This window comes from Colobus angolensis, unplaced genomic scaffold, assembly GCF_000951035.1.
Source record: "Colobus angolensis palliatus isolate OR3802 unplaced genomic scaffold, Cang.pa_1.0 Scaffold229, whole genome shotgun sequence".
In the NCBI taxonomy this organism is placed as follows: domain Eukaryota; kingdom Metazoa; phylum Chordata; class Mammalia; order Primates; family Cercopithecidae; genus Colobus; species Colobus angolensis.
Window position 1 is genome coordinate 525,577 of NW_012115477.1, and position 12,918 is coordinate 538,494.

A 12,918-nucleotide genomic window follows, 5' to 3' on the forward strand; every position below is an offset into this window, starting at 1 on the left:
GATTTCTGCTTTTCTCCATAATACAGACTCCAAGGGGAAATCAAAGCAACACAAGCCTATCACAGCAGAGAAAGCTAGATCCTCAGTGCATGGTATTAACACTTCATTTCTTTCTTACAAAAAGGAGCACCCTCTAAAACAACAATACGAGCTATCATTTATTAAGTGCTTACTTGGCCAGGCACAGTAGCACATGGATGTAGCCCCAGCTACTCAGCTACTTGGACTGAAGCAGGAGGGTTACCTGAGCCCAGGAGTTTGATGCCAGCCTGGGCAACACAGCAAGACCCCATCTCTAAAAAAAATAATAATATATTAAGAGCTTACTGCTGGCTAGGATTTGCTAGCCACTTTAACTATATCTAGTTCTCACAATTCTATGACATAAGTTATATTAACTATTCTACAGATTTAAGAACTAACAGCTAAGTGACAAAACTGGAGCATGAACTGAGCTTTGGCTTAAAACCCAAGTGTGTTCTTGAATCATTACTTTACACTGACTCTCAAGGTTTTTTAAAAAGGAGGATGGGCAAAATTCTGCACATAATATCTAAATAATCAAACAAAACTGACTTATTTAGATTCAAAAAATTCAATTTTTCTGAAATTCTGACAGAACTAACCTGTCACTAACATCTTAAAGTCTTTGATGCTTTTTAGGAATCCAATATAGATTTTGTAGGTGTTAAGATAACTTTCAGGGTATGTTCTAGAGTTAGTAACAACTCAAGATCACAACAATGACTCTGACCCTGAAAATACTAAAAGATTCTTTTAACTGACAATAAAAAGTAAGATTTATAGTGTTCATTTAACTCAGAGATGATGTCTTTTCAATCAAGATAAATTCAGGTAAGAGGTATACAAGGAAACTGTACCGGGCTCTACTGTTCATGAAAAAAGTATATAAACCATTCTATTTGTTCCCCTTTTAAATTAACAATAAAAAGTATTTTTTAACCCATAAATAAAGTGTAACACAAATAAAAGTTACATTTTCTATTTCGGCTTTTTTAATCTATTTGAGAAGGAGTAGAAAGATTAAAGGCCAGGGAATAAACCCTGAGAGAGCATGCTGAAAGGCCTGTAGACACAGAGAAGAATAATGAAGACAGAAAGGAGAAAAAACAAATCAACAAATACACAAAAGATCAGTGACAAGAAAGAAAAGATGGAAAGCATAGAGTATAACTATATAAAGGAACAGAGACAGATATAGATTCACCCACAAAGGACCTTAATGGCATAATCTCCAACTAAGTAAAATGTTACCGTAACAGGTGGAACACCCCACTCCTTAAGTATAATAGTTTAATCTATTATTATATGAACAAGATAAGCAGCTGCTGCATAAAGGGTCTGAAATTATGTATACGCTTAATATCTATAATTTAAATTTACATCAGTACAAATTTTATCTGTAATACCTTAGCCCTAAGTCTCTTTATCTACTGCACAGTACTATTAACACCACTCAAGTCAACTACATATTTTTTTAAAAAAGATTTTTAACATTCCTCACCTTTCTGCTCTAAGACAATTCAATAGAAGAGATTATATAAATTGAGAGCCACTTTACATAAAACTTCATCAAACTGACAAGAACCATAGTACTTCTCATGTCAGAAAACTACAATAATAGCATTTCAAAAGCATAATATGCAAGTGTACTATAATCTTTCCTTTTCATTTCATCTATAGTAAAAGTTTTAGTTTCCAGAAGAAACATATTGGTTAGCCAAAAATTCTGGTTATGATCAATTCGTATTACACAGGTGTCATCCCTTTTGATTTCCTTCTGAAATTCAGTCTAAATCTCGCTCTTAGTATTCACTTTGGAAATGCAATATGTAAATTGAAAAGTTAGTAAAAACTGAGATAGAAAGTAAGGAAAGAATTAGATCATCTGGGTCACAGAGGATTACTCTGACATTTTAAGACTACCTCAATCAAAGAACACTAAAACAGCTTCAAACATTAAATTCTACGTTTTGAAAATAAACCACTTGCTATTTATATCAGAGGAAAAAAGAATAATGCCTCAGATTTATTGTTACTGTAGGAAACATTGCACAGTACATGTGTTACTTCACTTAATAGTTGCAACAAACCTATGAGGTCAGTACCAGTAATTTATAAGTCACACATACGAGAAGAAAGCTGAGGCTCAGAAACGTTAGTAACCTTTCCAAGGTCAAAATGCTCGGAATCGAGAAAACTTAGATTCAAATCCAAATAATCTGACAATAGCCATCACTCTTAACCAAAAGGATACATTTTTATTCAGAAATGAGGAATACTTGGTTTGGGATCAGAGGAGATATAGACACATATATAAAAAGATGATTAACACTGAATCCTAGTATAAAGATAATCTAACTTTCATCGTCACACAAATTTTGTGTTAGTGCCTATTATATGACTGAATATTCTGAGCTACTGACATTAATTTCAGGAGTTTTAGATTCATAAAATACATTTTTAATAAACCATAAAACACTCTCAAGTCTATTTGGGTTTTCTAAAACCTTTATGTAACCAATATTCACTATTTGTAAAGTATATTATTTCAGTTTCTTTTCCTGTATCTTTGTGGTGTTCTGCTCTTCAACCCCTGGGCCACAGAGCACTACAGGTCCATGGCTCATTAGAAATCAGGCCGCGGCCAGGCACGGTGGCTCAAGCCTGTAATCCCAGCACTTTGGGAGGCCGAGACGGGTGGATCACGAGGTCAGGAGATCGAGACCATCCTGGCTAACACGGTGAAATCCCGTCTCAACTAAAAAATACAAAAAACTAGCCAGGCGAGGTGGCGGGCGCCTGTAGTCCCAGCTACTCCGTAGGCTGAGGCAGGAGAATGGCATGAACCTGGGAGGCGGAGCTTGCAGTGAGCTGAGATCCGGCCACTGCACTCTAGCCTGGGCGACAGAGCCAGACTCTGTCTCAAAAAAAAAAAAAAAGAAAAAGAAATCAGGCCGCACAGAAGGTGGTGAGTAGCGGGGGTTAGGGGGTTAGTGGTGGGAAGTGGGTTTTTCTGCCTTAGCTCAGCCTCCTGTCAGATCAGCTGGGACATTAGATTCTCACAGGAGTACAACCCCAGTTGTGAATTGCACATGCAAGAATGTAGGTTGCACACTCCTTATGAGAATCTCATGCCTGATTATCTGAGGTAGAACAGTTTCATCCTGAAACCATTCCCCACAACAGCCGTCCGTGGAAAAATTGTCTTCCACAAAACTGGTCCCTGGTGCCAAAAAGGTTGGAGACTATCGTTGTAGCCCATTCATTTTACTCTCCTGACTCCCACCAGGATTAAGACTATTGTAATACTTTGAAGCGTTGAGCAGTTAGATACTGTACAAGAAAAAGATCAGATGTTAGTAATTAACACCAGATGTAAAATAGCTGATTATATTGAGAGTTGCATCTGATTAAACACCAATTGTATTTCTAAGCTGAAAAAATTCTGAGAAAAGAAGCTATCTCAAACTCGGGAAGAGAATAAATTGTAAAATACAATATTACAGCTTGGAGAAACACTGGATAACACAATACTGTATCTTAAAGTCAGACCATTATTTCCTAATATTTTCATAATAACAGAAATAAGGTGAAATTTTATTTCACATTTAACTCTTCCACTAAAATTGTACAACTTCAGTTTTATAATTTCCAAACTTCACATGACAATGAATCCAAAGGCCATTATCCATAACTCTAGCCCAAAAATAAAAGAACTCACAAAACAAAGAATCACAACTCTTTCCTATGCTAAGCCAGTCAGGCTAAAAATAGCCCCCAAATTTCAGGTACAAAACCAATTCAGGTTTAAATGGAATAAGAACCATGGATTCTCCAACAATGCACGGCTAAGGTCAAGAGCAAAGCTGGATTCACCTTAGGGTCTTCACAGATGCATCAGAATAAAAAGACCCTTACGAAATCAGAGAAAACAGTGCAGTAAGTCAACAATGGTGAAGTATTCCTGTTGATATACATGATCCTCTCATAAGTATATTTATAGATCATTATTCTACTTTAACAGTGGAACAGAGCAGAATCATCTTAATGAACTTTTCTGGTATACAATATTTCTGAATATACAATGGAATTGTAGATGGGCAAACGACATAACAGTACTCTGTCTCCAACATTGAACAGAGAGGCATTTTAGTCAAGAGTCTGTGGTAGCAGCTGCCCTCCTTAAAAAAGGACCCCCAAAATTTCCAACTTTGAAACCATAGCCAAATTTTTACTGATACTTACAAAACTTTCAAGATAGCATTAAAGGTCATACAAACTGAAACACTTTAACAAAGTGCCATGGAAATCAGCATTATTTTACTATTATAAACAAAGCTTTCTTTAAATGCATCTAGCGTAGGAATTAAATTTTAAGTAATATTAATGAAATCATAATATCAAGTAGTAAGAGATACAAAATAAAATCCAACTCCTTGCATTTATAACTGGTTATATCAAAATAACAACCTAATCAGATCTTTCCCTCTAGAAAAAATTAAGACAGAATTACATTCCTAACTAAAAGCCTCACATTCAACTTTTTTTCGTCCCATTGCTCTTAAACACAATATTCAACCACAATGTACTTACTATAAAAAATGTCTAATTAACATAGATAGTAACCAATCCTTTAAGAGTAATTAATGTGATAGTTTAAATTTATCATTGACAATTTCATCTCCGTAATTTTTCACTTTAATCTTAATTTTTCTTGAGGAAATACTCAACATTCATTCATTCAACAGATATTTAGTGAGGTCTACTAAGTATCAAGCTCTATTCTAGGCTCTGGGAGTACAACTATAAGGTCCATCCTCAGGAGTTTACTCTATTAAAACATGTAACGAGCAAATAAATATATACATAACACATGGAGGTGGGAACCGCAGGATCAAGTATTACTTTCACCAGGTTGACTATTCAGTTGCAAGAAATCCATTTCAGAGCTGCTGTCTCATCCAAACTAGTAGATTTACCAGGAGTTGTAAAGCTAACCCAAGTCACAGTTATCTTTTAATTATATTATCCAATCTTTTCCCCTCTTAACTTTTCACCCTTTAGTGGTATCATTTTATTCTGACACAAGACCTCAAGGCTCCCACTTTGATGGCCAAAGTGGTACAACACTAAATTTAGCGCTGATGTGATTTCTGAGGAAAGTTTCCCAACTGACTCACCATTTTAACACCAGAACTTATTAGCATGTGCCTAGTATAAAGCAGGCATATTCTTGTTTGGTGAAGAAATTAATCAATAAAAATCAATCTCCAGCACAAGTTATAACCAAAGGCTTATAAACATTACCCTTAATAACAGCTTTTCCTTTTAAGGATTTACCAAGTCTGATTAAAAATAAAAGATTTCTCTTCCCACAAATGTTTGGGAATATGTACAGACAAATGACTGGTAACCCTCAAATAAATCATCTTTTTCAAAACATTTAGAACTCTGCTTTAAGGAGGCAGGGCACAGTGGCTCATGTCTGTAATCCCAGCACTATGGAAGGCCAAGGGGGGTGGAACACAAGGTCAGGAGATGGAGACCATCCTGGCTAACCTGGCGAAATCCCGTCTCTACCAAAAATACAAAAAATTAGCCAGGTGTGCTGGCACGTGCTTGTAGTCCCAGCTGGTCAGGAGGCTGAGGCAAGAAAATCGCTTGAACCTGTGAGGCAGAGGTTGCAGTAAGCTGAGCTTGTGCCACTGCACTCCAGTCTGGGTGACAGAGCAAGACTCTGTCTCAAAAAAAAAAAAAAAAAAAGAAGAACTTGCTTTAAGGCATTCATTGAAATCAGTTTACCAACCTTATTAATTTAATTTGTAAGATATGCTCTCAGTCCACTTTTTTCTTTCACTTATTTTAGTCTATTCCCTGTCTCCCCTGTAACTGCACCACTAGCCAGGGGACTCCCCTGCTAATTTCCCGTCAGGACCCACCCACCTATCCATCAAGAAAATAGTGAGTAATAAATAAAACTACATGAAGCCTAGGATTTAAATTCTTTAGTACAAGGAATATACAGGGGGAAAAAAAAAAACCCGATGTACTAACTACTAATATTTGTATAATAACTGACAATTTGCAAAGCTATACCCTCCATCATCTTATATGATCTTCATAACAATGTGAGAACAGCGAGAAAGGTGTTATTACCCCAATTTTACACAGAAGAAAACTAAAGCTTAGAAAGTTCAAACTACTTCCCTAACATCCCATCAAAAATAAGTGGTAAAGTTGAGACTCATCCCTTACAGTGCTTAACATATAGGTTTGTGTGTTGCCATACGTATAATTTGTTGAGAGACATAGTATTTATCACTATAACTCCAGCCTATTTATTCATTTAATTCCAAATACTTTCAAATTGTTAAACAGTTTAAGAGCTTTCTGCTTGCTTCAACGTTTCCTCTCCTTACACATATTTAACGCACTGTATCATCAAAATTAAACCTAACTCTGAAATAGAAAGTCAATTCCAGATTCAATTGAGGAGGCACTTCATGGTCTATTAAACCACAAAACTTCAAAGCACAGTTTAAAAAGCCATAATCTGAGAACTTCACTCAGGGAAAGCTGTAAAGTCACCGTGGTGGAATATTTTAGATGTCAACTTGACTATATTAAGGAATACCTACAAACCTGGTAAAGCGTTCCTTTGGGTGTGTCTGTGAGGATGTTTCCAGAGGAGACTGAGATTAGCATGTGAGTCTGAGTGGACTACCTGGAGGTCTGCCTTCCACGTGGGCAGGCACCACCCAATCTTCTGGGGGCCCAGAGATAACAAAAACGGAAAGATGTATATCTACCGGAACTGGAATACACTTTCCCACTTCACAACTGGGGAGAAACTGTAAACCATACATGTGATAAGGGGTTAACAGACTAAATATAAAAGGAACTGAATTCAATTTCAAGAAAATAACCCATTTTTAAAATGGGCAAAGGGCTTCAACAGACATGTCTCAAAAGAAGACATACATCTGGCCAACAAATACATGAAAAACTGCTTAGCATCACTAACCATTAGGAAAATGCAAATTAAAACCACAATGAGATATCACCTCACACCTGTTAGAATGGCTATAATCAAAAAGATGAGAGATAAGTGATGCCATGGATGTGAAGAAAAGGGGATTCTTGTACACTGTAGGGAGAAATGTAAATTAGTACAAGCATTATGAACAATAGTACGTAGGTTCCTCAAAAACCTAAAAATAGAACTACCATACAATCTCACTCCTGGGTATATTTCCAAAAAATGGAACTCAGTATGTTGAAAGGATATCTGCACTCCCAGGTCCACTGAAGCACTAGTCACAAAATCCAAGATATAGAATCAACCTAAGCATCCATCAATGGATAAACAGATGAAGAGAAGGTGGTAGATACAATGGAATACTAATTGAGCTTAAAAGAGAAGGAAATTCTGTCACTTGCTACAACATGAATGAACATGGAGGACATCATGCTAAGTGAAAAAAGCCAAGCATGGGAAGACAAACACCACATGATCTCACTTGTACATAGAATCTTAAAAAGTCAAACTCACAGAAGTAGACAGCAGAATGACAGATACCAGAACCTGGAGAAGACGGAGCAATGGGGATATACTGTTCAAAGAGTACCAAGTTTCAGATAGATAGAAGGAAGAAATTTTTAGATTAAACAACTGTCCATAATCACATATTATATATTTTAAATAACTAAATTTCAATTGTCTCCCCACAGAAAATAATCAAGGTGATATGTTATTCAGCTGTACTTAATAATTCCACACTGTGCACACATTTCAAAATATCACCCTGTACCCCATAAATGTATAAAAATATGACTGTCAATTAAAATAATATTAAAAAAGAAAAAATTCTTTAAGAATGTTTATCAATATTCTTCTTGGTTTGTCAAAAGATGCCAAGTAAGGCTGTGTGTAGAGGGGCAAGCCAAACTCATTTTAGATACTGATGTCTTGCCACACCCATTATAAAATCCCTTTCCTACCTCTTAACACCCTCTGAATGCCAGTGGACCTATGGTCTTCTTGATTTGGTTAGTAGCTCTTGCAATGTCATTAATAATTAAAGAAATAGCTTATATAGCTTAAGGATTAATCTACCACAAGAGCATTTCCATTACAAATATATTAATCAACAAAACCAAGTCACAATATTTTACTAAGCACTTATGGGCAAGACAGCTGTGTGTGAATGTGGATGTATGTGCATGTGTGTGTTCAAAAGGACCCCTGGATGTTCAGGGAGTCCTTCTTGATACATAACTCATCACTCAGGATTTCCCTAAGCGAAATACAAGAAAGTATATTCATCTCCATGGTTAAATGACTTTGCAATATGCTGTAAATTCTATCATCTTCTTTGAAAATAAATCAACTATCAAAAGTTATGGGAAGTCCTCCAGAAAAGAAACCTATTAACTTTCTTTAGGCAAATATCCTCCAAATTTATTTCAACTACAAAACCTTTTACTTCTTTAACAACTACTAACCTAGAACCTATCAAAGTGTTGCAGTTTATGCCTTTTCCCATTTATATCAGATCTGTTAACTCCGAGAATCAGTGTTAATATTGAAAATTCAACAAATCTGGATGGAAGTAACAACACAAATAGAAACTATTATTATTTAATAGTCACTTAATGATCCACATTTACAAACAACTCAACTAACAACTTTAACTAACTACATTTTTTATTATTTTTTAAAACACAGGACAAGTGACAACAGGTTGATAACTGGTTTTTATGCAAAAACAACCTCCAAAGTATGCCACAACACTGGAAAGTATTCAGCACATTTTCCCACATTTCTTATCTTTAGTTTTCTGTAATAATAAATGCTCAGAATTATAATCCTAATTGCTCCTGAATTATCAAGAAAAGTTTCAAAGTGTGTTTAATGAAAATTCACTGATAAATATTTCATTATCTTCTAATGTTGTGAAAACTCAAATTAATTAAAACAAATTATCAGGTAAACAAACATCCCATGCCCTAATTTTGATATACGAAGTTTACTGTTGGGGAAAAAAAAAGATAAGAAAAGAAGGGATAGAGGGAGAGTGGAGTGAGTATTAAATAAATTTCATGTACACTATAACAAATTTTTTGCCAAGTATAGCAGGAGTCACATTAGGAGTAGGAAGTCCTAACAGGAGCAAGGACAACAGAAGGAGAAAAAAAATCTAACATTAAAAAAAAATAATAAAATCTAGCTAGACATTACATACAGCTCATCCTTGTATGTAAAATGCAAAAAAAAAAAAAAATACACAAATATGACTAGCAAGTTTTCTAAATAATTCCATTGTATTTAGGATAAAATAATACAAATTGAAGCCAAAAAGTTAACATTGAGAACTATATGGGGGCTATACTTTCAATTTACATTAATCTATCATATTTCATAGGTTCAAAGTTCAATGTACATATTAGTTTGCTCAACTGAGTGATTTTCCATTTTAGCTTAACTTAAAATAGTCCCTAGTTGATCACTCGTGTGGCTTCTCATTTCTGAAAAGGTTTCAATTAGAGATATATTTTTGGCCTGGCGCGGTGGCTCACGCCTGTAACCCACTTGCTTGGGAGGCTGAGGCACGAGAATAGCTTCAACCTGGGAGATGCAGGTTGCAGTGAGCAAGATCGCGCCATGGCACTCCAGCCTGGGCGACAGAGCAAGAAAAAAACAAAGATATATTTCGACAAAACGCAAAACTGAGAAGTTTCATAAGAACATTTATCATTACTATTCTCATTATGTATCTGTACTTAGTATCCTCACTTTGGTTTAAAAAAAAAAAAAAAATAGTATGCTGATTTTATCAGCTACAAAGAAAATTAATGATGCGTTCCACGCTGAGTCACAAAAAGCACACAACGTGGAATAAGAGGACCTAAATGTGATTTCTGTCTCCTCCACTCTTTATACAACTTTAAGCAAGCTCCTTTAACTTTCTCAACCTGTTTTAACATTGGTTAATGGGGCTATCACCCACCTCAGTGTTGAGATGTAAAGAATCCAATCACATACTACAATTCACCACTTTATGAGCACAGTAAATGCTTGCTGAGCATGACTAATATAAAGACAGGAAAATCTTTCATAGCACAGCTTCATCACTACACATTTTGAGACCTAACATGAATTAAATCACATCTCCTAAAATCTGCTGATCTAAATCAGCAATGTCTACCAGAAGCAATAAAAAGGAAGTCTCACACTAATTTTTTAGTAACCAATTTTGAGTGAAATTTTATATCTAAAATTTCTCAAAATAGGACTAGTTTACGAGGCTTAGAAGCCTTGTTTAAAAAACGAAAAGGAAAAAAAGCTAAGGTAAAGCAGAAAGTCTTTTTTCAAGTAACCATTTTCAGTTTACTCACAATATTCAGACAAGGAAGTACAATAGCATGTTTTCAAATCTGTCCAGAGAGCTGAAAACTACTTGAGAGGCAACCGAGCAAAATGGTCAGAGCTCTCTACTGAGAGTTAGGAGATGAGATTCCAGTTTCAACTGCCACTAATATTTAATAATTGACCTTGGACAAGAGTCTCTGAGCTTCAGTTTCCTAATTTATAAACGACTACTGAAAACTATAGAGAAGACTTTAGTACAATTTAATCTGGGCCTTACTTTGGCGAGGCAATCTAGAAAAGTTAATAGAATGGGCTAGGTAGCAACTGCCAAGGTTGGAATCCTGGTTCTGCCACTTATAAGCTGCGCAGTTTTCCCACAAAAAGCACTAAAGTACAGTTTACTTAATACTATCATTGATTTACTGTTTAAAATATTTCCCTAAAACACAAAATTGCATTAAAATACAGAAGCTGAGAAAGTTCCATCTTTCCAAATCATTTTACTGGCAGACACAGAAGTAGTTCATTTGAAAATATTAAAACTCTAAAACATGTTAACATAAGCCAAGTTTAATCAAAAGATTATATCATATAATATTACACATTAGAGACAACACTAAACACTTATTATAAGGCTAACTGTTCCCATCAAAATATCACACTTAAGGTAAAAATGAAACTTCTGCTACTTACAGGTTTTTTTCTAATCTATTACTGCTAATCACAACACAAACTTACGATATAACCATAATCTCCAAGAATGAAATTAACTCCAAGAACGAAACATCTGTAGAATTTAGAAATATAAAGTGAACTTCAAACAACTAAAAATACGTTCTGTAGAAGTTACAATCAACCAGTAAGTATCATATGCCAGGCTCTATGCTTAGATTAAGTACAAACAGCAAAGTATAAAGTTCCTCAAAGCTAGTCAAGTTCCTAGGACTTGAAATTTCAGGCAAGTACGTGCTTTATCATCACTTTTCACAAAATAAAAGCCACTCACCTACAAATGTTTGTATTTCCTTTTTGGACCATGTAGTAATACTTCCCATCGCCCACTAAAATTGTTTCCTGCTCTCAGTTCAGCCCATAAAAATGCCCAATCCAGTCAGTTCCTCACGTCAGGATCCTCACAGTACTTAAAGTGAACAGCTTCGAAAAAGGCATTTCATCAAATCACAAGGTTCAGTATTTTATGTTCAGTGACACCTACACCTGCAGATGCTACAACACATAACTGGGCTAACCTGGGTCAAGTACCTAGTTGCACCAATTTATTTCTTCCCCTTAAAGTGTTGGTAGTAAAGGCAAACTCTACTTCTTCAAAAAGTCGGCTTTTTGCAATGCCCATTAGGCACAGAAAAGGGAAATTGATTGGTTCGTCATAGTTGCCCTACTTCCATTTCAGGTCCAAGTAAAAAAACTATTCCATAGAGAGTAAAAGGGGCCACACGCAAATCAAGGAAGCAGATGCTAAATTGAACTTTGTGATGACCACGATTTAAGCGAAAGGTGATGGGTGTGGGGGAGGGGATGACACAACTGAGCCATACAAGCGCAGCTTGAGATAAAAAGTCCACTTCATGAAGCAGTCAAAGTAGGCGGTGGGAAACAAACCGGGTCGGGCCGAGCAACAACCCCAGGTTGCTGACCGAGCTCGGAGGCGGAGGGCCCTGGAGCTCAGGGACCGGAGAAAGGAGACCTCGGGCAAATCACAGGATAACAAGAACCAGCAGTAACGTGGAAAGACCAACGCTGCCACAAAGTAGCGTGTAAGGGGACACGAAGAAGGGAGCGATGAGTTAGAAGGGAGTGACAGCAGGAGGGAGACCAGTGCCAGGGGCGAGTAGCAAGTGGCAACTGCGAAAGGCGAGGCACGGGCAGCCGGAGGTGGTGGGACTCTGTTGAGTCAGCACAGCTCCTACTCTGGGGGCACTTGTATGATCCCCGCCGCTCCTGGGCCCTGGAGCCCGCGGCGAAGGGTCAGGCCCACCTTCCGGAGAGATGATGTTCTCTGACGGGCTGGCGCCGGCCCCTTCCCCATTTCACAGGTAAACACTGGCCACCGTCGCCGCTTACCTCAGTTAGCATTATTACACCCCGGGGAAGTGAGGTCCTCCCTAGCCTCGCCTCATGGCAACAGCCGTAGCAGCAGCGAAAACTGCTCGGGCCGCCGCCAACGGCGGCAACTGCTCGTTCAGTCCTCTCCCGGGCGGCGGCTTTACTCGGCTTCGCTGGCTTCCCCCCGGCCCGGTCGCTTGCGACGGACGCGCCGCCATCTTGGAAGAGCGACGTCCGCGTCTCGCTGCAACGTGCGCTCCCATTGGCAGGGGCAGGGGCTGCCGGCGTCTCGTGACCGTCTCCATAGCGCCGGCGCGCGGAAAAGCGGAGGCGGGCGCTGGGCAGTCGACTTGGAGTTGGTGGTCGGCTTGGCGGTGGCTTGGAGGACCCCGGGACAGGGTGCCTGGGCCAACTTGGGACCACTGGGAGTGCAGAGGGGCCCCAGCGCCCTAACCTCC

The 12,918-nt window shown here is 37.7% G+C and overlaps 1 protein-coding gene across 2 annotated transcripts in view; it reads right to left on the reverse strand.

The window, feature by feature from the left end:
- Window positions 1–12,707, reverse strand: part of SNX13 (sorting nexin 13) — a 150,682-nt gene extending 137,975 nt beyond the window's left edge. Inside the window, exons 1-2 of one of the 2 annotated variants that reach the window (XM_011944146.1) lie at window positions 12,538–12,678; window positions 6,586–6,600 (exon numbers count right to left, since the gene is read on the reverse strand). In XM_011944146.1, the coding sequence (XP_011799536.1) occupies window positions 6,586–6,600; window positions 12,538–12,678 (156 nt within the window). Of the gene's footprint in view, window positions 1–6,585; window positions 6,601–12,478 lie in introns of both variants that reach the window. The other variant, XM_011944147.1, reaches the window with a different exon arrangement.
- Window positions 12,708–12,918: the final 211 nt, after the last annotated feature.